At 43.4% G+C, this 25582-nt stretch overlaps 1 protein-coding gene across 6 annotated transcripts in view; it reads left to right on the forward strand.

Moving 5' to 3' along the window:
- The first annotated feature begins 1411 nt into the window (after positions 1 to 1411).
- LOC135547610 (1-phosphatidylinositol 3-phosphate 5-kinase-like) overlaps positions 1412 to 25582 on the forward strand; it is a 38016-nt gene continuing 13845 nt past the window's right edge. Inside the window, exons 1-19 of one of the 6 annotated variants that reach the window (XM_064976761.1) lie at positions 2808 to 3182; positions 4614 to 4652; positions 5476 to 5660; positions 7166 to 7327; positions 8394 to 8503; positions 11637 to 11808; positions 12412 to 12622; positions 14165 to 14254; positions 16241 to 16379; positions 17255 to 17412; positions 17605 to 17716; positions 17920 to 18067; positions 20294 to 20461; positions 20671 to 20730; positions 20891 to 21020; positions 21356 to 21536; positions 21798 to 21872; positions 21986 to 22093; positions 22194 to 22334. In XM_064976761.1, the coding sequence (XP_064832833.1) occupies positions 5486 to 5660; positions 7166 to 7327; positions 8394 to 8503; positions 11637 to 11808; positions 12412 to 12622; positions 14165 to 14254; positions 16241 to 16379; positions 17255 to 17412; positions 17605 to 17716; positions 17920 to 18067; positions 20294 to 20461; positions 20671 to 20730; positions 20891 to 21020; positions 21356 to 21536; positions 21798 to 21872; positions 21986 to 22093; positions 22194 to 22334 (2340 nt within the window). In that variant the 5' untranslated portion in view covers positions 2808 to 3182; positions 4614 to 4652; positions 5476 to 5485. Of the gene's footprint in view, positions 1569 to 2807; positions 3183 to 4613; positions 4653 to 5472; positions 5661 to 7165; positions 7328 to 8393; positions 8504 to 11636; positions 11809 to 12411; positions 12623 to 14164; positions 14255 to 16240; positions 16380 to 17254; positions 17413 to 17604; positions 17717 to 17919; positions 18068 to 20293; positions 20462 to 20670; positions 20731 to 20890; positions 21021 to 21355; positions 21537 to 21797; positions 21873 to 21985; positions 22094 to 22193; positions 22335 to 25582 lie in introns of those variants that run through there. The other 5 variants (XM_064976756.1, XM_064976758.1, XM_064976757.1 and 2 more) reach the window with 5 other exon arrangements.

Here is a 25582-nt window from a genome sequence, read left to right on the forward strand (position 1 = left end):
CCACAGCCCTTTCATTAGAGCAGAGGTCCACAGCCCTTTCATTAGAACAGAGGTCCACAGCCCTTTCATTAGAACAGAGGTCCACAGCCCTTTCATTAGAACAGAGGTCCACAGCCCTTTCATCAGAACAGAGGTCCACAGCCCTTTCATTAGAGCAGAGGTCCACAGCCCTTTCATTAGAACAGAGGTCCACAGCCCTTTCATTAGAACAGAGGTCCACAGCCCTTTCATCAGAACAGAGGTCCACAGCCCTTTCATTAGAGCAGAGGTCCACAGCCCTTTCATCAGAACAGAGGTCCACAGCCCTTTCATTAGAGCAGAGGTCCACAGCCCTTTCATCAGAACAGAGGTCCACAGCCCTTTCATCAGAACAGAGGTCCACAGCCCTTTCATTAGAACAGAGGTCCACAGCCCTTTCATCAGAACAGAGGTCCACAGCCCTTTCATTAGAGCAGAGGTCCACAGCCCTTTCATCAGAACAGAGGTCCACAGCCCTTTCATTAGAGCAGAGGTCCACAGCCCTTTCATCAGAACAGAGGTCCACAGCCCTTTCATTAGAACAGAGGTCCACAGCCCTTTCATTAGAGCAGAGGTCCACAGCCCTTTCATCAGAACAGAGGTCCACAGCCCTTTCATTAGAGCAGAGGTCCACAGCCCTTTCATCAGAACAGAGGTCCACAGCCCTTTCATTAGAACAGAGGTCCACAGCCCTTTCATCAGAACAGAGGTCCACAGCCCTTTCATTAGAGCAGAGGTCCACAGCCCTTTCATCAGAGGAGAGATCCACAGCCCTTTTCCAAGGGATCCAAAGTTTTGCATTGAAGGCCTTTCAAGATGAGAATCTGTAAAAGGATATATGAAGTTCACTTGTCAACCATGACCATGATTGTATGTCATAAACTACCACTGAAGTCTGTGATAAAATAGATTGATACTGTTACGAAGAGCACCTCTAAATAAGTGACCCATTTATGAGCCAAATTTAGATCACACTATTTCTTATTCAAAGTGATGGGCTCAGAATCCCTCTCTAACTCACCAGCTGGTTGTGCTTGAGTCTGCAAATACAGTGTGTGCATTGCGCAGTTTCGGCATTCCCCTTTTATACACTATAAAACACATCTGTTACTTGTGTACAATGATAGACTGTATCATTCATAAAATAATCATGCTTTCCACTGTGTTTAAAATTAGTAAAAAAAGTTTTGGTCTTTGTTTATGCAGCCCGTCTATACTCATCTGTTGTGTTTGGTAATGGGCCCATGGACTGTATACTATAAAGAACAAGTACAAACCACTCAACAGTCAATAGTTGAAAGCACGGAATCATTAACCCATATGACTCATTTCCTTTGAGGAAGTCAAGGATGACTATGAACTGAGTTCACGTGACAGTCACATAGCAAAAGGTTGCGATGTATCATGGTTGTATTATAGAAGGGCTGACTGGAAAAGTTATTGTTTAGAATTCATTCACTCTTTGAAGTCAATTGAGAGACAGCTGTCATAGATATGGACTCTGTGCGCTCCTGGCTCCGGGCCTTCAACAACAGAATAGCCAGTCCCAGGTTGGTTATATTTGCCTTTACTCAAGCAATGCTCTGAATGAACTAATTTATTTCACAATTAAAGGGAGCTAACAATGTTCCACCAGTAACAGACTCAGCTATACTAAAGTTTCCGCACTAATGTCAATGTTTTGTCATTGTTGATGGTGGTCTTCTCAGCTTCTCCAATGGTGGTCTTCTTTGCAAGCTCCAATGTGGTCTCCATCTTTAAGCTGTTTGGATGATCCAAAACTTTATCAGCACCAGAGGGCTGTAGATGTTTAGTTGTGGAGACAATGGAGGGCAAGACTGCTGGGATAGAGTCAAGTCCAGTGTTGAAATAAATCCTTGACCACATATAGTTTGAGCTACAGAACTATTGGGATGTTCTCTTTTGGGATGATTTCAAAGTATTGTCCACTGGCTGCTCCATCTTATTCATGCTGTCTGTGAGATAATGATACATGTGAGTTCTTAAAATTGTCAATAACCAGACATGGATGTCGATTAAGTAGACCCCTGCACCTCTCTGATTCGGAGGAGTTGGGTTAAATGCGGAAGACACATTTCAGATGAAGGCATTCAGTTGTACATCGGACTAGGTATCCCCCTTTCCCTTTCCCTTAATGCTGAAAAACACCAGTAACAGACTCAGCTATCCTAAAGTTTCCGCACTAATGTCAATGTTTTCTGAAAGTGCTTGAAATAATCTTCATGTGAATTGATGAAGTCGTTAGAATTGAGAAAGTGAAACTAGTGTTTTATAGATGGTAGTGGATGCACCACAGTCCATTGTGAATGTTTGTCAACTAAGAGAAAGTGGATTTTTTTTGTGGCGTTCATTACAACGGTGATAAACTGCACTGCTCAAATAGCATGGAAGTCAAAGAAATTGGATATTATTGTGGCTGCTGCAGTAAAGTATATGGAGTTTCAGGAATTCACAGCCAGTGGTGGAAAAGTACCCGATTGTCATACTTGAGTAAAAGTAAAGATACCTTAATACAAAATGACTCAAGTAAAATGGAAAGTCACCCAGTAAAATACTACTTGAGTAAAAGTATAAAAAGTACATGTAATTGCAAAAATATACTTAAGTATAAGTCATTTCAAATTGCTTATATTAATTAAACCAGACGGCACAATTTTCTTGTTTAGTATTTATTTACGGATAGTTAGGGGCACACTCCAACACTCAGATATAAATTACAATCGAATCATTTGTGTTTAGTGATTCCGCCAGATCAGAGGCAGGAGGGATGGCTAGGGATGATTTGCCGCTCTCCCAGGCTCCTGAGCCTGTGTAGGGATCAGACATGGATTATTGATTTTCACCATAGAGGCAAGGAGCATGTTGAGTGATAACGTGGAAGTCAGTATAATTTGAGTATTTTTATCCACATAATTTTTGTATTTTGGGATCTGTTATTTTCATTCTGCCGTAAAACACAACAAAGAAGAAGAAGTGGGCGCAGTCTTGTCTCGTGATCACAACAGTTCAATCGACCCTCGACTCGTCCTGTCTGGCTCGGGGGTCACTGTGCTTTTGGAAAGATAGGGTACCTACTCCACTTCGCAGGAATTTACCTCATTAACTGTATTCATACAGGGATGTACAAGGAGTCCAACACACGGGTAATTTGTGTTATTTTGTGGAAATTCAGTTCTGAGCGTTCACTCCTCCTTCAGTTATCTAACTTCGGTGGGCCTACTATCTTGCTAGCTAGCTCACTGATTCGCCAGGCACATGTAATCAGAAAGCTGGCTAGCGAGATGTACAGTACCCCATCCATAGACGCTAACATTATTGGGCAAGCTTTAGAGTCTGTTCGGCTACTACTGTAGCTATCTGAGTAATTAAGTTAATAGATTTTGATCTGCATGGTACTTCTTTGCACTGGTTATTGGTGGGTTTATTTATGTTTGTCTTCTTGCATGGCGATGATAACAAACGTTAGTTAGTTGTTACCACAGGTGTTAACGTTACTTTTAACAATAGTCAGTTAGCTAGCAGTATTAGCAATACGCTAACAGTATGGTTATGTAGCTAGTTTATACACATTATAATAGTTGCCTCCTAAACTGAAGCAGTGTGAGGTTGAACGCGGCATGTGTATAACTACAACCAGGTATCAAGTCGGACATGTCAGAGTTTCCTAGTTCTGACTAGCATGTGAACGCGGCATTAGCTTTCTCAGCTGTCATTATAGGTCTTACCGTTAGTGGTTACATGACATGGTGGAAAACATACTGGTGAGGTTGTCATTTTCCTCATGTCCACCCCCCTCCACAAGTGGTAACTTTGCTAATTATCTTACTGCTGTTAAGAGCAACCGTTTATCTTCGTTTGATGACGAAAACAGCAAAAGTCAGATACTACATTTACAAATTCCGTTGTTTTTATCAAACAGCATTTTTTTGTCTAATTTGCATGTTCTGAATTTATGCAGTGATACGTTCCTCAGCTCAGTGGTAGTTGATGCTTGTTGTTGACTTAACTTGAATAGGACAGATGATCAACTAAGTAGGCTAGTCTAAATCACGTGTTCTTGCCTTTGAACACCATTACTTGAAGAGAGAAATATACATTGGACGACTAGTTTTGACTTTGACAGTATACAGAAATAACCATGTTGTACTGTTTTTACACTCAACCAGATATAAACTGGTATTGGTTTGCATTCATAGATCGTGGTAGGGTCGCCTGCAGTTGTACTCTTGTCCGTCAATGCTACTGTTTTGCAAGGACCATAATGACTACTCTCAGATAGCCTTGTTCAGTTCAATGTTCTCTACTTTTTATAGTACTCTAAATACCCAAATTCATGTTGTTACGTTCAAAACAATACAACAAACAAATTGTTGACACCATTCAAAACAATGAGGATTTGGATCTTTAAAGCCAGTTATCTCCTAATCTCCTTTTTGCAGTCAGAACCTTAGAACCAAGCTCTAGAAGTGTCAAAAGCTCAGCAAAAATCGAAGAAATTCTATTCTATCCCACTATTCCCTTTCTGCTTATAGGCTAATGCCTCTGCCTTCCTTCCTGTTTGCTCTGTTACAAAGTAGGGGGAGAGTGAGAAGAATCATGTGCTTCCTGTGAGGGTAAGCCTGAGAAACATGCGGTTCACAACACAACCACTACTACTCTGGGCCGTTTTGCACTCAATCAGTTCCTTAGTATTATGTTCTACCTCGTAAGCTATAGGTGTAATTCCATCAAACCAGCATTGCTGTATATTTGCAGTCGCTTCTTTTCCATGGTGAAATAAAATCACAATGTTTTTGAGTACTGTAGTTTATAAACAAAGTTTATGCATAATATGCTGTTGCTGTGACCGATTCAATTGAAGTCGAGCATAAGTGGTGAAGTGGTTTCACTGCACTAGAAGATGGAACATCATTTCATGGGGAATAGTAAGAACAGCAGTTCTGTTTATGGGGTTGGTTCACAAGAAAAGGACTTAAATGGGTATGATGATAAGTGTCTGAAAGGAGAAACAGAGGAACTGAACGCTAAATAGCTGAGGTATCAGCTTCAAACGAACAACTCACAGCCCAGTTAAACTACTGAGGACAAGACTTATTTAGAACAAACCACAGGTAAAACTTTGATCAAAAGTAATGGTTTGAATATCAATTAAATTGTAGCCTTGTCGTGATGTGTGTTTTGTCATATATATATATATAGCCCCTGTGCCCGCAGGAGGCCTTTTGCCTTTTTGTAGGCCGTCATTGTAAATAAGAACTTGTTCTTAACTGACTTGCCTAGTTAAATAAAGGTTTAAATTAAAAAGTCAAGTAGGCAATGGCACTGTTTAGGCCTAGTTGTTTAGGCCTAGTTGTTATCACACGATCAAGCAGAGGATCACCATGACGTGACCACAATGTTCTGGTCCCACCAAGAGATCATTTGTCTTTCCAGCAGGAGCAGTGACATGGAGGCTGAGGACAAATCCTCCTCCTCTCCGCTGGATTTCAGTGTGAAGCCTCCCATCTCCCCTGGCAGCCCATCTCACCTGACACACTTCAAACCCCTGACTCCAGAGCAGGACGAGCCTCCGCTCCGATCAGCCTACAGCTCCTTCGTCAACCTGTTCCGCTTCAATAAAGGTCATTTACCAAGGTCACACACACACAGATTGTTTTGAGATGGTTGACTTGACAGTCTTTTTAAATGTTCATCTTCGAGTAAGCCTATGCATTACGATGAAGAGACAAGACAAAGTGACTGAGTCAGAGTCCAGCAAATTCTCTATTAACCACAAGGAAGTTTATTAATAACTTAATGTTGTTTTGTCACACTGCTCCTCTTGTTATTTCTCATTCTGTGGAGTAGCCTATAGCAGCCTATAATTTGCAGTACTGTACAGTCAAGGGTCATGTACTTTCCCCTAGAATGCAGGGAAAGTTACTTCTGTAGCCTTGACTACCAGCCTGGTTTACAGTCATAATTACTTTGAGGAAGCAGAATGGAATGGAATGCAGCCCAGATCTGAACCCATGTCTTGTGAGGTAATGTGATAGAATGTTGTCTTGGTGCCAGGAGGGGGCCTTTCAACCACATGGGCCATCATGTGTCTCCTTCTCTTCAGGCCCTGCCCTCACTGGCAGGCCACTCACCAAGGCAACAGAGCTCTGCTCACATACCAGAGCTTGGAGCATTTAAATATTCGGTCCTGCTTTATTTGAAGTCCAATTTATGAAGGCTTCATAAAACATTCATATAGGCTTCATAAGCACTACATAGATGCTTCACAAATCATCTATAATCTTATATCATGCTCTATAAAGATTCATAATGTGGCATAACTGTGTGACATAACCATCAATTTATTTGTTCACATTTGTTCATCTTTTATATGGCATGAAATACAGTCATAGATGATTTGTGACCCATGTATGCAGTGGTATTGAAGCCTTCATAAGATGCACTTCAAATAAAGCAGGACCAAATATTCTATGCACAGTATTCATATTCTTTAAATTTCTCTGTTATTATAAGATAATTGGCGATTCAATTCTGATTGAATTAGAAGAGAGAGCATGTTCTTGACAGCAACAGCAATGTATACAGTCGCCGTGTTTCGCTGCTCTTATTAGACACAACATACTCCAGAGTGGCTCTGCGGTCTAAGGCACTGCATCTCAGTGCTAGAGATGTCATTACAGACACCCTGGTTCGAATCCAGGCTGTATCACAACCGCCCATGATCGGGAGTCCCATCGTGTGGTGCACAACTGGCACAGCGTTGTCCAGGTTTGGCCGGTTAGGCAGTTATTGTAAATAAGAATTTGTTCTTAACTGACTTGCCTAGTTAAATAAAGGTTAAATGTCAGTTTTTATATATTTTTTAAAACACTAAACTATTCCTTTTATTTAAAGTGACCATTGTATTGCTAAAATAGAAGTACAGACTTAACACAACAAAGGTTGTTTTTGGATAAGAATGTACTACAGACGTATAAAGCATTGTCATGTTTGTAGTATGGCATTTTATAAAGACTCCAAATGTCATACTAAAGTACACAGCTTTGTCATCATGGGTAGGTGTGATGATGTTTCAATGAACTTTATTGACCTTAAATGACCTGTTGTGATTGGTCTGTGTGTACAGAGGAGGGGCGGCCGCCCTCGGTGACAGAGAAACCGGATGTGGCTTTGACGTCAACCACTGGGGAGCGTGGGAGCTGGACCAGCCCAGCACACTCCATCCACAGCTCTGGGACCCATAGGAAACAACACCCCAACCTGCTCCGTAGAACATCCACCGCCTCAGGTAACACACACACACATTCCTGCTAGGGCCACAGGAGGGACACACACTGTATGTCCAGTGCTGCAGTTGTTTCACAGTTGTAAGCCAACCTATCCTCTTCCAACAGTGGTTCTTTAAAACGTTTACATTAGTTTACATTTTGAGTGATTGTATGATCTCTGACCTGACAATGATGGTAAAAGTATCAGTTTCATCCTTAACAAATTGACATGACTAGTCGTAATTACACCTAAGAGGTGACCCCCTAGTCAAGTTTAGAGGAGAGGATGGACTGTGTGTTTGGACTACTTCTTATTTTACCCCACAGTTGTTTTGTATAGCTGTGAAGGATAGACATTCTTGACATTGACATTAGTTTTACATAGAGAGGCGCTAAGAATAATGGACGATGTGAGTAGCCTGACATCCATTCAAAACGCTGATGTCTTTTCTTTTTGCAGTGGACTGGCCATTATGTCAGGGTGAGGGCCTTCGATGCTGTGTGTTTGATAAGATCTCCAAAATGGTTTTGCGCCTGATTTTAACAACCTGCTTTCAGAGTGGGTGGCTAACCCAAGCACCTGAGTGGTTTTGTGTGTTTGGTTGATTGAACTATATTTTGGCATGTGTCGATGAAGTGCCTTCTCATGTTGGTTTGTTGCCAACACTGATATTTGGAAAGTTGTGTGTTTTTGCATAATGATATAAGAACTAACATGCTCCTTTTTATGTGTCTTACTTAATTGCGGTATCTGTTTTTAATTGTATTCATATGAACCATAATTGTTCACTAGAGCCTAGTTTATGGAAATTATATACCGGTAAGCTTCTGTTGTGCCGTTGTGCAGTCCTTTTTAAACTAACCTGCCATTATCAAAAGTAAGTCCTTGTAGACATTTTATTGTACATTTCCAAGCCCATATTGGACTCTAGCCTACAGTCTCTTTAGAGAGGTATAGAAGGTGCTCTCTGTCTCCCTCCTTTACCTTTCTGCATTTTATTTGCATGAAAAGGGAGCATTTGCGTGGTTAGGTGAAGTGTGTTCTATGAAGTGTATGCTGAATGTTTGCACCATGTGTGCTCCTAGAGGGCCGTAGGAAACCGGAAACCCCCCTGAGCACTCACGACCCCCGTACGGCTGTTCAGCTCCGCACTGCTCTGAAAAGACTCAAGGAGATCATGGAGGGAAAGAGCCAGGTATCTATCATGCCATTACCCCATCACCCCATTAACTCATTACGCCATTACCCCATTACTCCATCTTGCCAAGTAGACCATCACGCCAAGTAGCCCATTAGCCCATCACGCCAAGTAGCCCATTGGCCCATCACGCCAAGTAGCCCATCACGCCAAGTAGCCCATTACACAGTTGTTGTTGTCTATTGTACCTCACGTCACACTGCTGTTGGTTATTGTACCTCACGTCACACTGCTGTTGGTTATTGTACCTCACGTCACACTGTTGTTGTTTATTGTACCTCACGTCACACTGCTGTTGGTTATTGTACCTCACGTCACAGTGCTGTTGGTTATTGTACCTCACGTCACACTGCTGTTGTCTATTGTACCTCACGTCACACTGCTGTTGGTTATTGTACCTCACGTCACACTGCTGTTGGTTATTGTACCTCACGTCACACTGCTGTTGGTTATTGTACCTCACGTCACACTGTTGTTGGTTATTGTACCTCACGTCACACTGTTGTTGGTTATTGTACCTCACGTCACACTGCTGTTGGTTATTGTACCTCACGTCACTGTTGGTTATTGTACCTCACGTCACTGTTGTTGTTTATTGTACCTCACACTGTTGTTGGTTATTGTACCTCACACTGTTGTTGGTTATTGTACCTCACACTGTTGTTGGTTATTGTACCTCACACTGTTGTTGGTTATTGTACCTCACACTGTTGTTGGTTATTGTACCTCACACTGTTGTTGGTTATTGTACCTCACGTCACACTGCTGTTGGTTATTGTACCTCACGTCACACTGCTGTTGGTTATTGTACCTCACGTCACACTGCTGTTGGTTATTGTACCTCACGTCACGCTGCTGTTGGTTATTGTACCTCACGTCACACTGCTGTTGGTTATTGTACCTCACGTCACACTGTTGTTGGTTTATTGTACCTCACACTGTTGTTGTTTATTGTACCTCACTGTTGTTTATTGTACCTCACACTGCTGTTGGTTATTGTACCTCACGTCACACTGTTGTTTATTGTACCTCACACTGTTGTTGTTTATTGTACCTCACACTGTTGTTGGTTATTGTACCTCACGTCACACTGTTGTTTATTGTACCTCACACTGCTGTTGGTTATTGTACCTCACGCTGCTGTTGGTTATTGTACCTCACGTCACACTCACACTGTTGTTGGTTATTGTACCTCACACTGTTTATTGTTGTTGTTTATTGTACCTCACACTGTTGGTTGTTGGTTTATTGTACCTCACACTGCTGTTGGTTATTGTACCTCACGTCACGCTGCTGTTGGTTATTGTACCTCACGTGACACTGCTGTTGGTTATTGTACCTCACACTGTTGTTTATTGTACCTCACACTGCTGTTGGTTATTGTACCTCACGTCACGCTGCTGTTGGTTATTGTACCTCACGTCACACTGATGTTGGTTATTGTACCTCACGTCACACTGTTGTTGGTTATTGTACCTCACACTGTTGTTGGTTATTGTACCTCACGTCACACTGTTGTTGTTTATTGTACCTCACACTGTTGTTGGTTATTGTACCTCACGTCACACTGTTGTTGTTTATTGTACCTCACACTGTTGTTGGTTATTGTACCTCACGTCACACTGTTGTTGGTTATTGTACCTCACGTCACACTGTTGTTTTACTCACCATTGCTCTACTGCAGCTTGTTTTTATTTAGAGTAATATAACCTAGCTAACAATCACAGTCACACACAGGCAACTGTTCCAAATATAGGACAGCATGTTAAGACCCCTCTTACTCTTCAAAGGGAGGTGGTTATTGTTTCATCTGACCGTTTGATTTCAGCGAAACAGTTTCCGTATACTTTAATAAGACGTCTTCAGAAAATCTAATCAAACTTTGTCACATGTGCCGAATACACCAGGTGTAGACCTTACAGTGAAATGCTTACTTACAAGCCCTTAACCAACAGGTGTAGACCTTACAGTGAAATGCTTACTTACAAGCCCTTAACCAACAGGTGTAGACCTTACAGTGAAATGCTTACTTACAAGCCCTTAACCAACAGGTGTAGACCTTACAGTGAAATGCTTACTTACAAGCCCTTAACCAACAGGTGTAGACCTTACAAAATGCTTACTTACAAGCCCTTAACCAACAGGTGTAGACCAAATGATGAAAGAGCTTACTTACATGACCTTAACCAACAGGTGTAGACCTTACAGTGAAATGCTTAGGGGCTTACAGGGGCCCTTAACCAACAGGGTGTAGACCTTACAGTGAAATGCTTACTTACAGGGCCCTTAACCAACATGTGTAGACTATTTCAGGGAAATGCTTAGGGGCTATACAAGGGCTTAACCAACAGGGGCTAGAGGGGCCTTACAGTGAAATGCACAGGGGCTATGCAAGGGCTATAACCAACAATGCAGTTTTAACAAAATTCCAGGGGCATGCAAAGGGGTATGAAATAAGAATAACAAATGATGAGGGGCTATGTTCAGGGGCTATGTTCAGGGGCTATGTTCAGGGGCTATGTTCAGGGGCTATGTTCAGGGGCTATGTTCAGGGGCTATGCTCAGGGGCTATGTTCAGGGGCTATGCTCAGGGGCTATGTTCAGGGGCTATGTTCAGGGGCTATGCTCAGGGGCTATGCTCAGGGGCTATGCTCAGGGGCTATGTACAGGGGCTATGTACAGGGGCTATGTTCAGGGGCTATGTTCAGGGGCTATGTTCAGGGGCTATGTACAGGGGCTATGTACAGGGGCTATGTACAGGGGGTACCGGTACAGAGTCAATGTGCAGGGGCACCGGTGTAGAGGTAATTGTGTACACACAGGTAGGGTTATTAAAGTGGCTATGCATAGATATTAACAGAGAGTAGCAGCAGAGTAGGAGGTGCGGGGGTGCAAATAGTCTGGGTAGCCATTTGACTAGCTGTTTAGGAGTCTTATGGCTTGGGGGTAGAAGCTGTTTAGAAGCCTTTTGGTCCTAGACTTGGCGCTCCGGTACTGCTTGCCGTGCGGTAGCAGAGGGAACATTCTATGCCTAGGGTGGCTGGAGTCTGACATCACCGTTGTTAATAGAATAGATACATAAAGAAGTCCAGGCTCGTGACGCATTACAAACCTGTGGGATTGGTTGCAGGACAGTGACCTGAAGCAGTACTGGATGCCAGACAGTCAGTGTAAAGAGTGCTACGACTGCAACGAGAAGTTCACCACCTTCCGCCGCCGACACCACTGTCGGCTCTGCGGACAGATCTTCTGCAGCCGCTGCTGCAACCAGGAAATCCCTGGCAAGTTTATGGGCTACACGGGTGAGTGCTTTGGGGAGGGGGAGGCTCACGGGAGTGGGTGGGGGGGCCCCGACAGTTGTTCCCAAAGCAAGACCACAGGCCCTACTGGTTTAAACTCCAGTTTGAATTCAATGCATTGTTGTACCTATAACTTAGATGTGTTGCAGGAAACACTAGGAGGTCTACCTCTGGGGATATGTATACACAGAGGCCTATGGGCACTCAGCATGGTGTGTGTTTTCTGCCGTGGTTGTGTGTGTTATCAAAGTTGTATTTTGGGTAAGTTGACTGGTTGACCAGTAGTGTTTGAGCACACCTTGTTTGAAATATCCCTGAACATTGCTGTGATGTGAGAATCTGAGACCAATGAAACATCTGTTTGACCTTTGGTGATGCTGTGATGTGATCTAACCATGCCATGCAGTGACCACACCACAGTAACCACAATACTGCCTCCATCCTAGCTCATAGCAGGACCTGCTCTTCCTCTCACTGACTCCTCCCCTCTCTCGGTCTCTTTCCCTTCCTCCATTGCACCTACCTATCTCTCTCCTCTGCTCACCTCTCTCTCTCTCTCTCCTATCCTCTTCTCTTCATACCTCCCTCCATTGTTACTGTGTGTAGGAGACCTGCGGGCCTGCACCTACTGCCGTAAGATCGCTCTGAGCTACTCCCAGTCTGCAGATTCTGGCTCCATTGGAGAGGACCTGTCTGCTCTGTCTGACTCCTCCGTCAGCTCCGTCTGCATCCTGGAACCCAGCGAGCCTCGCACCCCGGTCGGAGGACGCAAGTCCAGCCGTAACATCTTCCTAGAGGAGGACCTGGCCTGGCAGAGGTGAACTAAGAGGAGACAGAGAGCAGAGGAACCTCTGTGAGGAACCATGCATGCCCCACAGAATTAAATAGATCAATATACAATAACATGTTATTATATCTCTACGGCATGCACACCTCCCTCGCATGGACCCCTAGTCAATCGTCCCGTTCCGTTCCCCTCATACAAAAGATGCATGCACTCCTTCGCATCAACTTCCAGTCATCTATTTGTTCCCCTGCCTCACCTTTTTACTCTGTGTTTTCTTTCTCTCTGTGTATAGCCTCCATGTTTCTCTCTGTGTATAGCCTCCATGTTTCTCTCTGTGTATAGCCTCCATGTTTCTCTCTGTGTATAGCCTCCATGTTTCTCTCTGTGTATAGCCTCCATGTTTCTCTCTGTGTATAGCCTCCATGTTTCTCTCTGTGATCCATGTCCACCATGTTACTCTCTGTGTATGTCCTCCATGTTTCTCTCTGTGTATAGCCTCCATGTTTCTCTCTGTGTATAGCCTCCATGTTTCTCTCTGTGTATAGCCTCCATGTTTCTCTCTGTGTATAGGATCCATGTTACTCTCTGTGTATAGCCACCATGTTACTCTCTGTGTATGTCCTCCATGTTTCTCTCTGTGTATAGCCTCCATGTTTCTCTCTGTGTATAGCCTCCATGTTTCTCTCTGTGTATTCCTTCTCTCATCTTTGTCTTTTCCTTCAAATGCAGAGTTGAAGAGACAGAGGAGAGAGACACACTAGGCGCTCTTCACCCCCCATGTCCTCTCCCTCCCTGCCCACTCCCCTCCACCTGTCCTTTTCTTCCCCTGTATACTGGGTGGGTTCTTTCTCCCAGCATGGTCCACTTTCATTGGATGTCTTTTATTGAAAACCATCTCTCAGCAATTTTTCAGATCCATTTTCTAAATCATAAATTGTCAATGCAAAAAACAAGCAAATTATGAAAAGAAATTGGGGTTGTGTTTATCAAAGACAGACCTTGTTTGATTTTGTCAGAGAACGCATGCTATTGTGTAATTGATTACCACTAGCAACATTCCATCCCATTAAACAATGTAACTCGCTTTGAGCTAATAACATTCCATCCCATTAAACCACGTGCCTCGCTTTGAGCTAATAACATTCCATCCCATTAAACCACGTGCCTCGCTTTGAGCTAATAACATTCCATCCCATTAAACCACGTGCCTCACTTTGAGCTAATAACATTCCATCCCATTAAACCACGTGCCTCGCTTTGATCCAATCATCAGTGTGATACTCTTGCTCCTAACAACATGTCTCAAAGAAACTATTTGTCCCTTTCTCTCCTGGTGTAGAAACACTGAGATTGGGATAAGAAAGAAGTGAGTCCTGCTGTTGTTCATATGGCCAGCTTGTAACAGTTTTGGCTTTCTTGGCTTTCTTTTACTTTTGAGTTGAGCCTTACCCTTCGAGCCCTACCATATTGACCCTTCTGCATACGTCTACCACAACTAGTTACTGTAGTGTTACATGGACGTCAAAGTCAAATGATTTAGTTCAGGTATGAATTAGTTTGCGTGTGTGACAGTTTGATTCACCAGGAGTCTCAGAGCAGAGGTATGAATTCTAGACTGACTGGGCTTCAAGAGGATGGAGGCAAGTCCCCAATAAGGAAGCGGTGAGTGTCTGCTTTTGGTCCATATTTTTATCGAACCCTTTTACAGCTAGTTTTTTCCCAACTCTGTTCAGGGCTTGTATTTTGGAGCCCTGTTCTCTGATGGTGCACCCTACCGAGAGAGATGTACGTTATATATACAAAAGTATGTGGACACCCATTAAAATGAGTGGATTCAGCTATTTTAGCCACACCCATTGCTGACAGGTGTATTAAATCGTTGCAACACTCACTACCGAGTTCCAAACTGCCTCTGGAAACAATGTCAGCACAAGAGCAGTTCGTCGGGAGCTTCATGAAATGGGTTTTCGTGGCCAAGCAGCCTCACACAAGCCTAACATGCTGACCATGTAGAAATCCATGTTATTCAATTATTGCACCCACACTGCTCACGCACGCCAACGAGCGTCTGCAATGCCAAGGGCTAAAATAGAACTCCTTTATATTTCTGACGCAGATTGCGCTGCAAGTCCTGCCTCTCCCATCTCCTCATTGGTTTATAGAAGTAGGTGCCCACGTGCCATCTCCTCATTGGTTATACCCACGTGGGTGATTGAAAGACTAACTGTTTTGCCAGTTTTTGTGGTAATACTATGAAAGTGTAGATGCGATCGCCATAAAGTTCAAAGATGAAAAAGCCTGGAAGGGAGGAGAGATTACAAGAAACGATTCAGTTGTCGGTTTTATGTGTGGATTAATTGTCGGAGTAGAGGACATTGTGCATTTCAGGTAAAATGACAACTCAATGTTTATATCCCAGGACAAATTAGCTAGCAACAGCAAGCTATCTAAATAGGACAAATTAGCTAGCAAGTGCAAGCTAACTAGCTAAATTGCCATACATGTTTAATGCTTTTCGACCTGTCCCCAAATTAATGTCATTGGTTCAGAGTTTGTTTTGATATTTTAACCTGCGTGTCGTGATCGCGTTTAGTGTAGGGGGACAAAATACATTTATGCACGATGGTGCACACGCACAGCCGGTTTGGGTTCCGTGTTAGATCACCATGTGGGATGCCAAGCGTCGGCTGGAGTGGTGTAAAGCTCGCCGCCATTTAACTCTGGAGCAGTGGAAACACAATCTCTGGTGTGATGAATCACACTTCACCATTTGGCAGTCCGACGAACAAATCTGGGTTTGGTGGATGCCAGAAGAATGCTGCCTGTCCCAATGCATAGTGCCAACTGTAAAGTTTGTTGGAGGAGGAAAAATGGTCAGGCTGTTTTTCATGATTTGAGCTCGGCCCCTTAGTTCCAGTGAAGGGACATCTTAACGCTACAGCATACAATGACATTGTAGACAATTCTGCGGTTCCAACTTTGTGGCAACAGTTTGAGGAAGGCCCTTTCCTGTTTCAGCATGACGGTTGTGCACAAAGCGAGTTCCATACAGAAATGGTTTGTCGAGATCGGTGTGGAAGAACTTGACTGCCCTGCACAGAGCCCTGACCTCAACCCGGGGCGGCAGGGTAGCCTAGTGGTTAGAGCGTTGGACTAGTAACCGAAAGGTTGTGAGTTCAAACCCCCGAGCTGACAAGGTACAAATCTGTCGTTCTGCCCTTGAACAGGCAGTTAACCCACTGTTCCCAGGCCGTCATTGAAAATAAGAATTTGTTCTTAACTGACTTGCCTGGTTAAATAAAGGTAAAATAAAAAAATAAAAAAAAACCATTGAACAGCTTTAGGATAAATTAGAGCGCCGACTGCGAGCCAGGCCTCATCACCCAACAAAATCAGTGCCGACCTCACTAATGCTCTTGTGGCTGAATGGAAGCAAGTCCTTGCAGAAATGTTCCAACATCTAGTGGAAAGCCTCCCCAGAAGAGTGGAGGCTGTTATAGCAGCAAGGGGTGACCAAACCCATTTTAATGCCTATGATTTTGGAATGCGAAGTTCAAGGTTTCTCCCCCACATGCACACACACATACTCAGAGAAATAGGGTGCAGAATGCCCTGCAGGTCCTGTAATGCCATCCCTGTCATATCCAGGTCAGCCAGTGTGACCAACCTGTCCCTGGACCCGTCTGGCTCCTCCATGTTGCCCTCCTATGACAGCTCAGTGAGCCCCCAGACCAGTAGGACCACGCCCAAACCTGACCACAGTGAAGAGGAGAGGAAGATACTGCTGGTAAGGATTCTCTTTCTTTACTTTCCTCTTTCCCCTTCTATCCATCTCTGTATCCCTTTCTCTCACTCTCCCTCTCTCCATCTTGTCCTTACGCTCTCCCTCTCTCCATCTTGTCCTTACGCTCTCCCTCTCTCCATCTTGTCCTTACGCTCTCCTTCTCTCCATCTTGTCCTCACGCTCTCCTTCTCTCCATCTTGTCCTCCTCACGCTCTCCTTCTCTCCATCTTGTCCTCACGCTCTCCTTCTCTCCATCTTGTCCTCACGCTCTCCTTCTCTCCATCTTGTCCTCACGCTCTCCTTCTCTCCATCTTGTCCTCACGCTCTCCTTCTCTCCATCTTGTCCTCACGCTCTCCCTCTCTCCATCTTGTCCTCACGCTCTCCCTCTCCATCTTGTCCTCACGCTCTCCCTCTCCATCTTGTCCTCACGCTCTCCTCTCTCCATCTTGTTGCTCTCCTCTCCATCTTGTCCTCTCGCTCTCCCTCTCCATCTTGTCCTCACGCTCTCCCCCTCTCCATCTTGTCCTCACGCTCTCCCCCTCTCCATCTTGTCCTCACGCTCTCCCCTCTCCATCTTGTCCTTACGCTCTCCATCTTGTCCCTCTCTCCATCTTGTCCTCACGCTCTCCCTCTCCATCTTGTCCTTACGCTCCCCTCTCCATCTTGTCCTTACGCCGCTCTCCCTCTCTCCATCTTGTCCTTACGCCGCTCTCCCTCTCTCCATCTTGTCCTTACGCCGCTCTCCCTCTCTCCATCTTGTCCTTACGCCGCTCTCCCTCTATTTTCTTTCTAGCCCTGTCTGTATATTTACACTCCATTGTTGGCAAAGCATACAATAAAAACAGATTTTTCACTGACTGACTTTCATGACATGTAGGACTCGTCCCAGCTCAAAGACCTGTGGAGGAAGATTTGTAACAACAGTACTGGCATGGAGTTCCAGGACCACCGCTACTGGCTCCGTACATACCCCAACTGCATTGTGGGGAAGGAGCTGGTCAACTGGCTGCTGAGGAGTGGAACCATCTCCACCAGGTATAGACATACTGTATCATGGCTACCTGACTGATAACGATATCTGAATAACGATATTGTAGAAAGAAGAGATGATTTCTCTCTTGCCTACATCTCTCTCACTCTTCCATCTTGCTCACTCCTCCACTCTCGCTCACCCTTCCATCTTTCTCTCGCTCTGTCTGTCTGTCTCACTCACTCATACTCTTGCAGGGCCCAGGCGATAGCCATTGGTCAGGCTGTGGTAGACGGTCGTTGGTTGGACTGTGTCACTCACCACGACCAGCTGTTCAGGGATGAGTACGCTCTCTATCGCCCCCTCCAGGTGAGATACTGTTTTGTGGGAATAAGGGGACGAGTCTGCCTACTTCTCCCTAAAGCCACTTGGTTTATTGCATGTAGCCACTCCACCAACAACTTTGTGCAGCAGTGATGCCACTGCAGCCGAACAGCGCTAAAAGCTCACCACACTTCAATTAAGAGGGTGATGGTGAGGATGATGATCATGATGTTCTGTCTTCTCTTCAGAGCACAGAGTTCTCCGAGACCCCGTCTCCTGACAGTGACAGTGTCAACTCTCTGGAGGGACACTCAGAACCCTCCTGGTTCAAAGACATCAAGTTTTGCGACAGTGACACAGACCAGGTGGCTGACGAGAATGACTATGTCACGACCAGTATGTATCCCAGCATGCCTTGTGACTTTAGCCCTCAGGCTAAACATTACAACAACCAGCATCATGTCTATGCCTGGTTTCTTCATTAAGGTCCAATGCAGCCATTTTCTTCTCAATATCAAATCATTTCTGGGTAACAGTGAAGTACTTTACTGTGATTGTTTTCAATTCAAATGGTCATAAAGCAAGAATTTAGCTTGGACTGTGAGTGGGGAGGGGAAAACTGAACTAGCTGTTATTGGCAGAGCGGTTTGGAACTCTTTCTTATTGGTCTATTAACCAATTTATCGCCTGGTGATGTCAGCAGACAGGCTAAAATGTCAGGCTGTCTTTTCAAACAGCGGGTGCACTAAAAGGGCATTATCATCATTTCCAACCTCCGTGTGAAAATATACAGTTGAAGTCAGAAGTTTACATACACCTTAGCCAAATACATTTAAACTCAGTTTTTCACAATTCCTAACATTTAATACTAGTAATATTTCTCTGTTTTAGGTCAGTTAGGACACCACTTTATTTTAAGAATGTGAAATGTCAGAATAGAATAGTAGAGAGAGTGATTGATTTATTTCAGCTTTTATTTCTTTCATCACATTCCCAGTGGGTCAGAAGTTTACATACACTCAATTAGATTTGGTAGCATTGCCTTTAAATTGTTTAACTTGGGTCAAATGTTTCAGGTAGCCTTCCACCAGCTTCCCACAATAAGTTGGGTGAATTTTGGTCCATTCCTCCTGACAGAGCTGGTGTAACTGAGTCATGTTTGTAGGACTCCTTGCTCGCACACCCTTTTTCAGTTCTGTCCAGACATTTTCTATGTGATTGAGGTCAGGACTTTGTGATGGCCACTCCAATACCTTGACTTTGTTGTCCTTGAGCCATAACTGTGGAAGTATGCTTGGGGTCATTGTTAATTTGGAAGACCCATTTGTGACCAACCTTAAACTTCCTTACCGATGTCTTGAGATGTTGTTTCAACATATCCACATAATTTTCCTCCCTCATGATGGCATATATTTTGTGAAATGTACCAGTCCCTCCTACAGCAATGCAGCAAAGCACCCGTGCTTCACAGTTGGGATGGTGTTCTTTGGCTTGCAAGCCTGCCCCTTTTTCCTCCAAACATAATGATGGTCATTATGACCAAACAGTTCTATTTTTGTTTCATCAGACCAGAGGACATCTTTGTCCACATGTGCAGTTGCAAACCATAGTCTGGCTTTTTTATGTCGGTTTTGTTGCCATGGCTTCTTCCTTGCTGAGCGGCCTTTCAGGTTATGTCGATACAGGACTAGTTTTACTGTGGATTTAGATACTTTTGTACCTGTTCCCTCCAGCATCTTTACAAGGTCCTTTGCTGTTGTTCTGGGATTGATTTGCACTTTTCACACCAAAGTACGTTCATCTCTAAGAGACAGAACGCGTCTCCTTCCTGAGCGGTATGACTGCTGCGTGGTCCCATTGTGTTTATACTTACGTACTATTGTTTGTACAGATGAGTGTGGTACCTTCAGGCGTTTTGAAATTGTGGAGGTCTCCAATTTCTTTTCTGAGGTCTTGGCTGATTTCTTTTGATTTTTCCCATGATGTCAAGCAAAGAGGCACTGAGTTTGAAGGTAGGCCTTGAAATACATCTGCAGGTACACCTCCAATTGACTCAAATTATGTCAATTAGCCTATCAGAAGCATCTAAAGCCATTTTCTGGAATTTCCCAAGCTGTTTAAAGGCACAGTCAACTTAGTGTATGTAAACTTCTGACCCACTGGATTTGTGATACAGTGAATTATAAGTGAAATTATCTGTCTGTAAACAATTGTTGGAAAAATTACTTGTGTCATGCACACAGTAGATGTCCTAACCAACTTGCCAAATCTATAGTTTGTTAACAAGAAATTTGTGGAGTGGATGAAAAACGAGTTTTCATGACTCCAACCTAAGTGTATGTAACCTTCCGACTTCAACTGTATATAAAAGACAGGTAAATCACATTTTTGACTGCACTAAGCCTTTAATATTGAGAGTAAACAATAGGTAGTTGACTCTTTGTACTGTCTCTGAGATTTTTCTTAGTATTTCTCTTACGACTGAGCTCTTGAACTATATAACTAGTGTGTACTCCCCCTCCATGCTGCTATGCATCAACAAGACAAATGATATGTTTTTAATGTGCTAATAAAGATCGAACAATCAATCAATCAATGCACACCCCCCCTCCCCCTCGTCAGACTCATCCAACCCCAGTAAGAGGACGTCAGTCAGTAGTTTCCAATCAGCGGTGGACAGTGACTCTGCTGCTTCCATCAACCTCAATATGGAGCAGGACAACGTCAACTTCCACATCAAGAAACAGTCCAAGTACCCCCATGTACCACCGCTCCCCAAGGAGCAGAAAGGTATGGAGCAACAAACACACACACTGTTCCACCCGAACAGGCACAGTCCTATCCCTCTTCACTAGACGTTTATTTTGATCCATTCACCTTAATCTGCAATAGCATACAAAGAGGAACTTAATCTATTTGCTCAGCCAGTTCCCATAACTCTTATGGAAGGTGGAGTTGTGTGTTTATGCATTTCTCCTCTTTCGCTCTACCTGTATCAGAGTACCTGGTCTCAGAGGACGGAGGACAGAATATCTCCATCAGTGACGCTTTCATCAAAGGTAGGAACTCCCCACTTACTAGTGTAGTCTGGCTTCGTTATGGATATTTTTTTTGCAATTGGTACACTTTTCAACTCTTGAGCAGCTGTGTATTCTTTCTATTGAACAAGCAGTTGGTACTGTAGCTGTAAACCAAGCTATCGCTCTCTGTGTGCTGCAGAGTCCCTGTTTAACCGTCGTGTGGAGGAGAAAGCTAACGAGGTGCTGTTCACTCCTCTGGGCTGGCACCACAGCTCCCTGGACCAGCTCAGAGAGGAGAATGGAGAGAAGGAGGCCATGGAGAGGCTACTGTGAGTACAGTCGGACAACTTTAGAGGTTTGAAAGTTGCTCAAATGTTTGTCCAAACTTTTTTTTGTTCATTAAATATGTATGTGAGTACAGGAAATGCTAGGCACTAGGTGAAGTGGGAAGTTTGGAATGTAAAGACTAGTCTCTAGCCTTCTAAATTGAATTGGAACAGAACATATAAGTCATTCTTTAGATGAAGCAGAGATCTCTCAGTATGAATTAGTGTACTATGGTGGTATGTAAACATTTTTAGCTGGTGACTTCACATGTTATACTGGCCAAAAAACAGCTGTTTTCTCTTGCAAAGAAAACTGTTAACTTCTCTCCCCTCCGCAGCTCTGCCAACCACAGCCACATGATGGCGCTGCTGCAGCAGTTGTTGTACAGCGAGTCCCTGTGCCTCTCCTGGCGTGACATCATTGTTCCCGTGGTGAGGCAGGTAGTGCAGACGGTGCGGCCGGACGTTCGCAGTTGTGATGATGACATGGACATCAGACAACTGGTTCACGTCAAGAAGGTACCTCGCTGACGGTGCTCTATTCTAACTTGAGATCTGGTTGATTAACTTGACTTTCCTTGCAAGTCTCCATATTGACCTCAATGAACGATTTACGCAAAAGTCTGCATTGCCTGCATTTCTTTCAACTCTCAATCAGGTCTTTGTCATTTGGCTTTACTTAGACTGCACATACTGCAGGAGTAGACTGATAGGTGACCAAAATGGCTGTCTTTTTAAACTTCATTCTTTCTGGGGCGGGGGGGTTTGTTGTTTTTTTAGATTCCTGGAGGGAAGAAGTTTGACTCTGCGGTAGTGAATGGCTTAGTTTGTACCAAGAACATTGCCCACAAAAAAGTAAGTTCCCTTCTCTTATGTAACAACTACCATCTCTCCCTGTAAACACAGTCAGAGGGACGCAGTTTATTGCTTGTCTGTGAACAATAAAGTACAATTTGATCATATTTTAGATGAACTCGTACATCAAGAACCCCAAGATCCTGCTTCTGAAGTGTTCTATAGAGTATCTCTACAGAGAGGAGACCAAGTTCACCTGCATTGATCCCATTGTGCTTCAGGTCAGCCTGTTAGTCATTCCACATTTGCTAGCACCCATCCACAATTTCTAGGAATTAAGAAAAAGAAAATGTAATCTTTGTCAGTGTCTTTGTTACCCAGGAGCATGAGTTTCTGAAGAACTATGTTCAGCGTATAGTGGACGTGCGTCCCAACCTGGTGCTGGTGGAGAAGACCGTGTCTCGTATCGCTCAGGCCTTGCTGCTGGAGCACGGCATCACACTGGTTATCAACGTCAAACCGGTCAGTAGCTCTCTGTACTGCTAGTAAAAAATGATTAACTGGTGTTATCAATGTCAAACCAGTTGGTACTGCCCTGCCATCTCTCGAGCTCTCTGTACTAGCTAGACTAGCCTGGGTTGTTTCCAAACCCACCTTTAGCAAGCTTAAGAACATCGTACTTGTGTAGCTTTTGTTAGTTTATTTTTATTACATTTTTTTCCAAATAGATTTGGGTTCTATTAATGTAATTGATTGCATCATTTACAATCATATATACACACACACACACACACACACACACACACACACAGTACCAGTCAAAAGTTTGGGCACATCTACTCATTCAAGGGTTTTTCTTTATTTCTACTATTTTGTACATTGTAGAATAATAGTGAAGACATCAAAACGATGAAAAAACTAAACGGAATCATGTAGTAACCAAAAGAGTGTTAAACAATTCAAAAAATATTTCAGATTCTTCAAAGTAGCCACCCTTTGCCTTGATGACAGCTTTTCACACTCTTGGCATTCTCTCAACTAGCTTCCATGAGGTGGTCACCTGGAATGCATTTCAATTAACAGGTGTGCCTTGTTAATTTGTGAAATTTCTGTCCTTAATGCATTTGAGCCAATCAGTTGTGTTGTGACAAGGTACATTAGGGGTGGTATATACAGAAATTATCCCTATTTGGTAAAAGACCAAGTCCATATTATGGCACGAACACCTCAAATAATCGAAACGACAGTCTATTACTTGAAGACATGAATGTCAGTCAATATGGAACATTTCAAAACGGAAAGTTTCTTCAAGTGCAGTTGCATAAACCATCAAGCGCTATGATGAAACTGTCTCATGAGGACAGCCACAGGAAAGGAAGAACCAGAGTTACCTCTGCAGAGGATAAGTTTATTAAAGTTACCAGCCTCAGAAATTGCAGACCAAATAAATACCTCACAGAGTTCAAGTAACAGACACATCTCAACATCAACTGTTCAGAGGAGACTGCGTGAATCAGGCTTTCATGGTCAAATTGCTGCAAAGAAACCTACTGAAGGACAGATTTTTAATGGAATATCTACATAGTGGGACAAAAAAGTATTTAGTCAGCCACCAATTGTGCAAGTTCTCCCACTTAAAAAGATGAGAGGCCTATAATTTTCATCATAGGTACACTTTATGACAATGAGGAGAAAAATCCAGAAAATCACATTGTAGGATTTTTTTTAATGAATTTATTTGCAAATTATGGTGGACACAATGAGTTGAGTTTTTACCAAAAAGTTATATTTTGGTTTCATATGACATTATCCCAATCTTCTTCTGGATCATCCAAATGCTCTCTTCAGACGGACCTGAACATGTACTGGCTTAAGTCAGTACAAGGTCTTGCTCACATTGGCTACCGAGAGCATGATCAGTCCTGTGTGGCTCAGTCGGTAGAGCATGGCGCTTGCAACGCCAAGCGTCGTGGGTTCGATTCCCGCTAGGGCCACCCATACTTGTAAGTCGCTTTGGACAAAAGCATCTGCTAAATGGGATATATTATTATTATTAAGTAGGGGGACACGTCTGGCACTGCAGGATTTGAGTCCCTGGCGGCGTAGTGTGTTACTGATGGTAGACTTTGTTACTTTGGTCCCAGCTCTCTGCAGGTCATTCACTAGGTCCCCCCGTGTGGTTCTGGGATTTTTGCTCACCGTTCTTGTGATCATTTTGAGTGGTCTTGTATGTCTTCCATTTCCTAATAATTGCTCCCACAGTTGATTTCTTCAAACCAAGCTGCTTACCTATTGCAGATTCAGTCTTCCCAGCTTGGTGTAGGTCTACAATTTTGTTTCTGGTGTCCTTTACAGCTCTTTGGTCTTGGCCATAGTGGAGTTTGGAGCGTGACTGTTTGAGGTTGTGGACAGGTGTCTTTTATACTGATAACAGGTTCAAACAGGTGCCATTAATACAGGTAACGTGTGGAGGACAGAGGAGCATCTTAAAGAAGAAGTTACAGGTCTGTGAGAGCCAGAAATCTTGCTTGTTTGTAGGTGATCAAATACTTATTTTCCACCATAATTTGCAAATAAATTAATTAAAAATTCTACAATGTGATTTTCTGGATTTTCTTTTCCCTCGTTTTGTCTTTCATAGTTGAAGTGTACCTATGATGAAAATTACAGGCCTCTCTCATCTTTTTAAGTGGGAGAACTTGCACAATTCGTAGCTGACTAAATACTTTTTTGCCCCACTGCATGGCTTTTTCTTTGCAACTCTGCCTAGAAAGCCAGAATCCTTGAGTCGCCTCTTCACTGTTGACGTTGAGAAAAAACTATTTTTGCTTTGTACATTTTGTGTAGATGAGGGGGAAATAACGATTTAAACAATTTAAGAATAAGGTTGTAACGTAACAAAATGTAGAAAGTCAAGGGGTCTGACTATTTTCCGAATACACTGTACAAGACCTCCCGCTGTCACCAACCGTCAACCCATTATGTCAATGCGGAGATATATGGAGCCCTCCACATTGTTACACACTGAGTCACACGGCAATGTTACATATTGCAATGTGGAAAAAGTCAAGGGGTTTGAATACTTTCCAAAGCACTATCATATGGACAGTACCAAAACAAATGATCTAATAATTCTGTCTTTTCGTGGAAAAATCTGTAGAGCTGGGATGGTTGTATCCCCCATATATTTAACATTCTATTGATTGCAAGAATTTTAGTATAATTTACATTGAAAAACTCAGTGTTGAAACAAGCGAGCTGCCCATTGACGCTAGCCTACCAGAAGAGCTAAATGCCTTTTATGCTTGCTTCGAGGCAAGCAACACTGAAGCATGCATGAGAATACCCGCTGTTCCGGACGAGTGTGATCATGCTCTCGGTAGCCAATGTGAGCAAGACCTTTTTAAACAGGTCAACATTCACAAAGCTGTGGGGCCAGACAAATTACCTGGATGTGTACTCAAAGCATGCGTGGACCAACTGGCAAGTGTCTTCACTGACATTTTCAACTTCTCCCTGACCGAGTCTGTAATACCAGCATGTTTCAAGCAGACCACCGTAGTCCCTGTGCCCAAGGAAGCGCAGGTAACCTGCCTAATTGATGACCTCCGCATAGCACTCACGTCGGTAGCAATGAAGTTCTTTGAAAGGCTGGTTATGGCATATGCAAGATTTTTAGCTGAATTAACAAATAGTGTAATAATGTAGGCGCTTTAAAGGAAAGATTATTAACTATAACCAGCACTGACATGACAAATCCATTTTTTTGG

Source organism: Oncorhynchus masou, chromosome 10 (assembly GCF_036934945.1).
Source record: "Oncorhynchus masou masou isolate Uvic2021 chromosome 10, UVic_Omas_1.1, whole genome shotgun sequence".
NCBI classification, from domain to species: domain Eukaryota; kingdom Metazoa; phylum Chordata; class Actinopteri; order Salmoniformes; family Salmonidae; genus Oncorhynchus; species Oncorhynchus masou.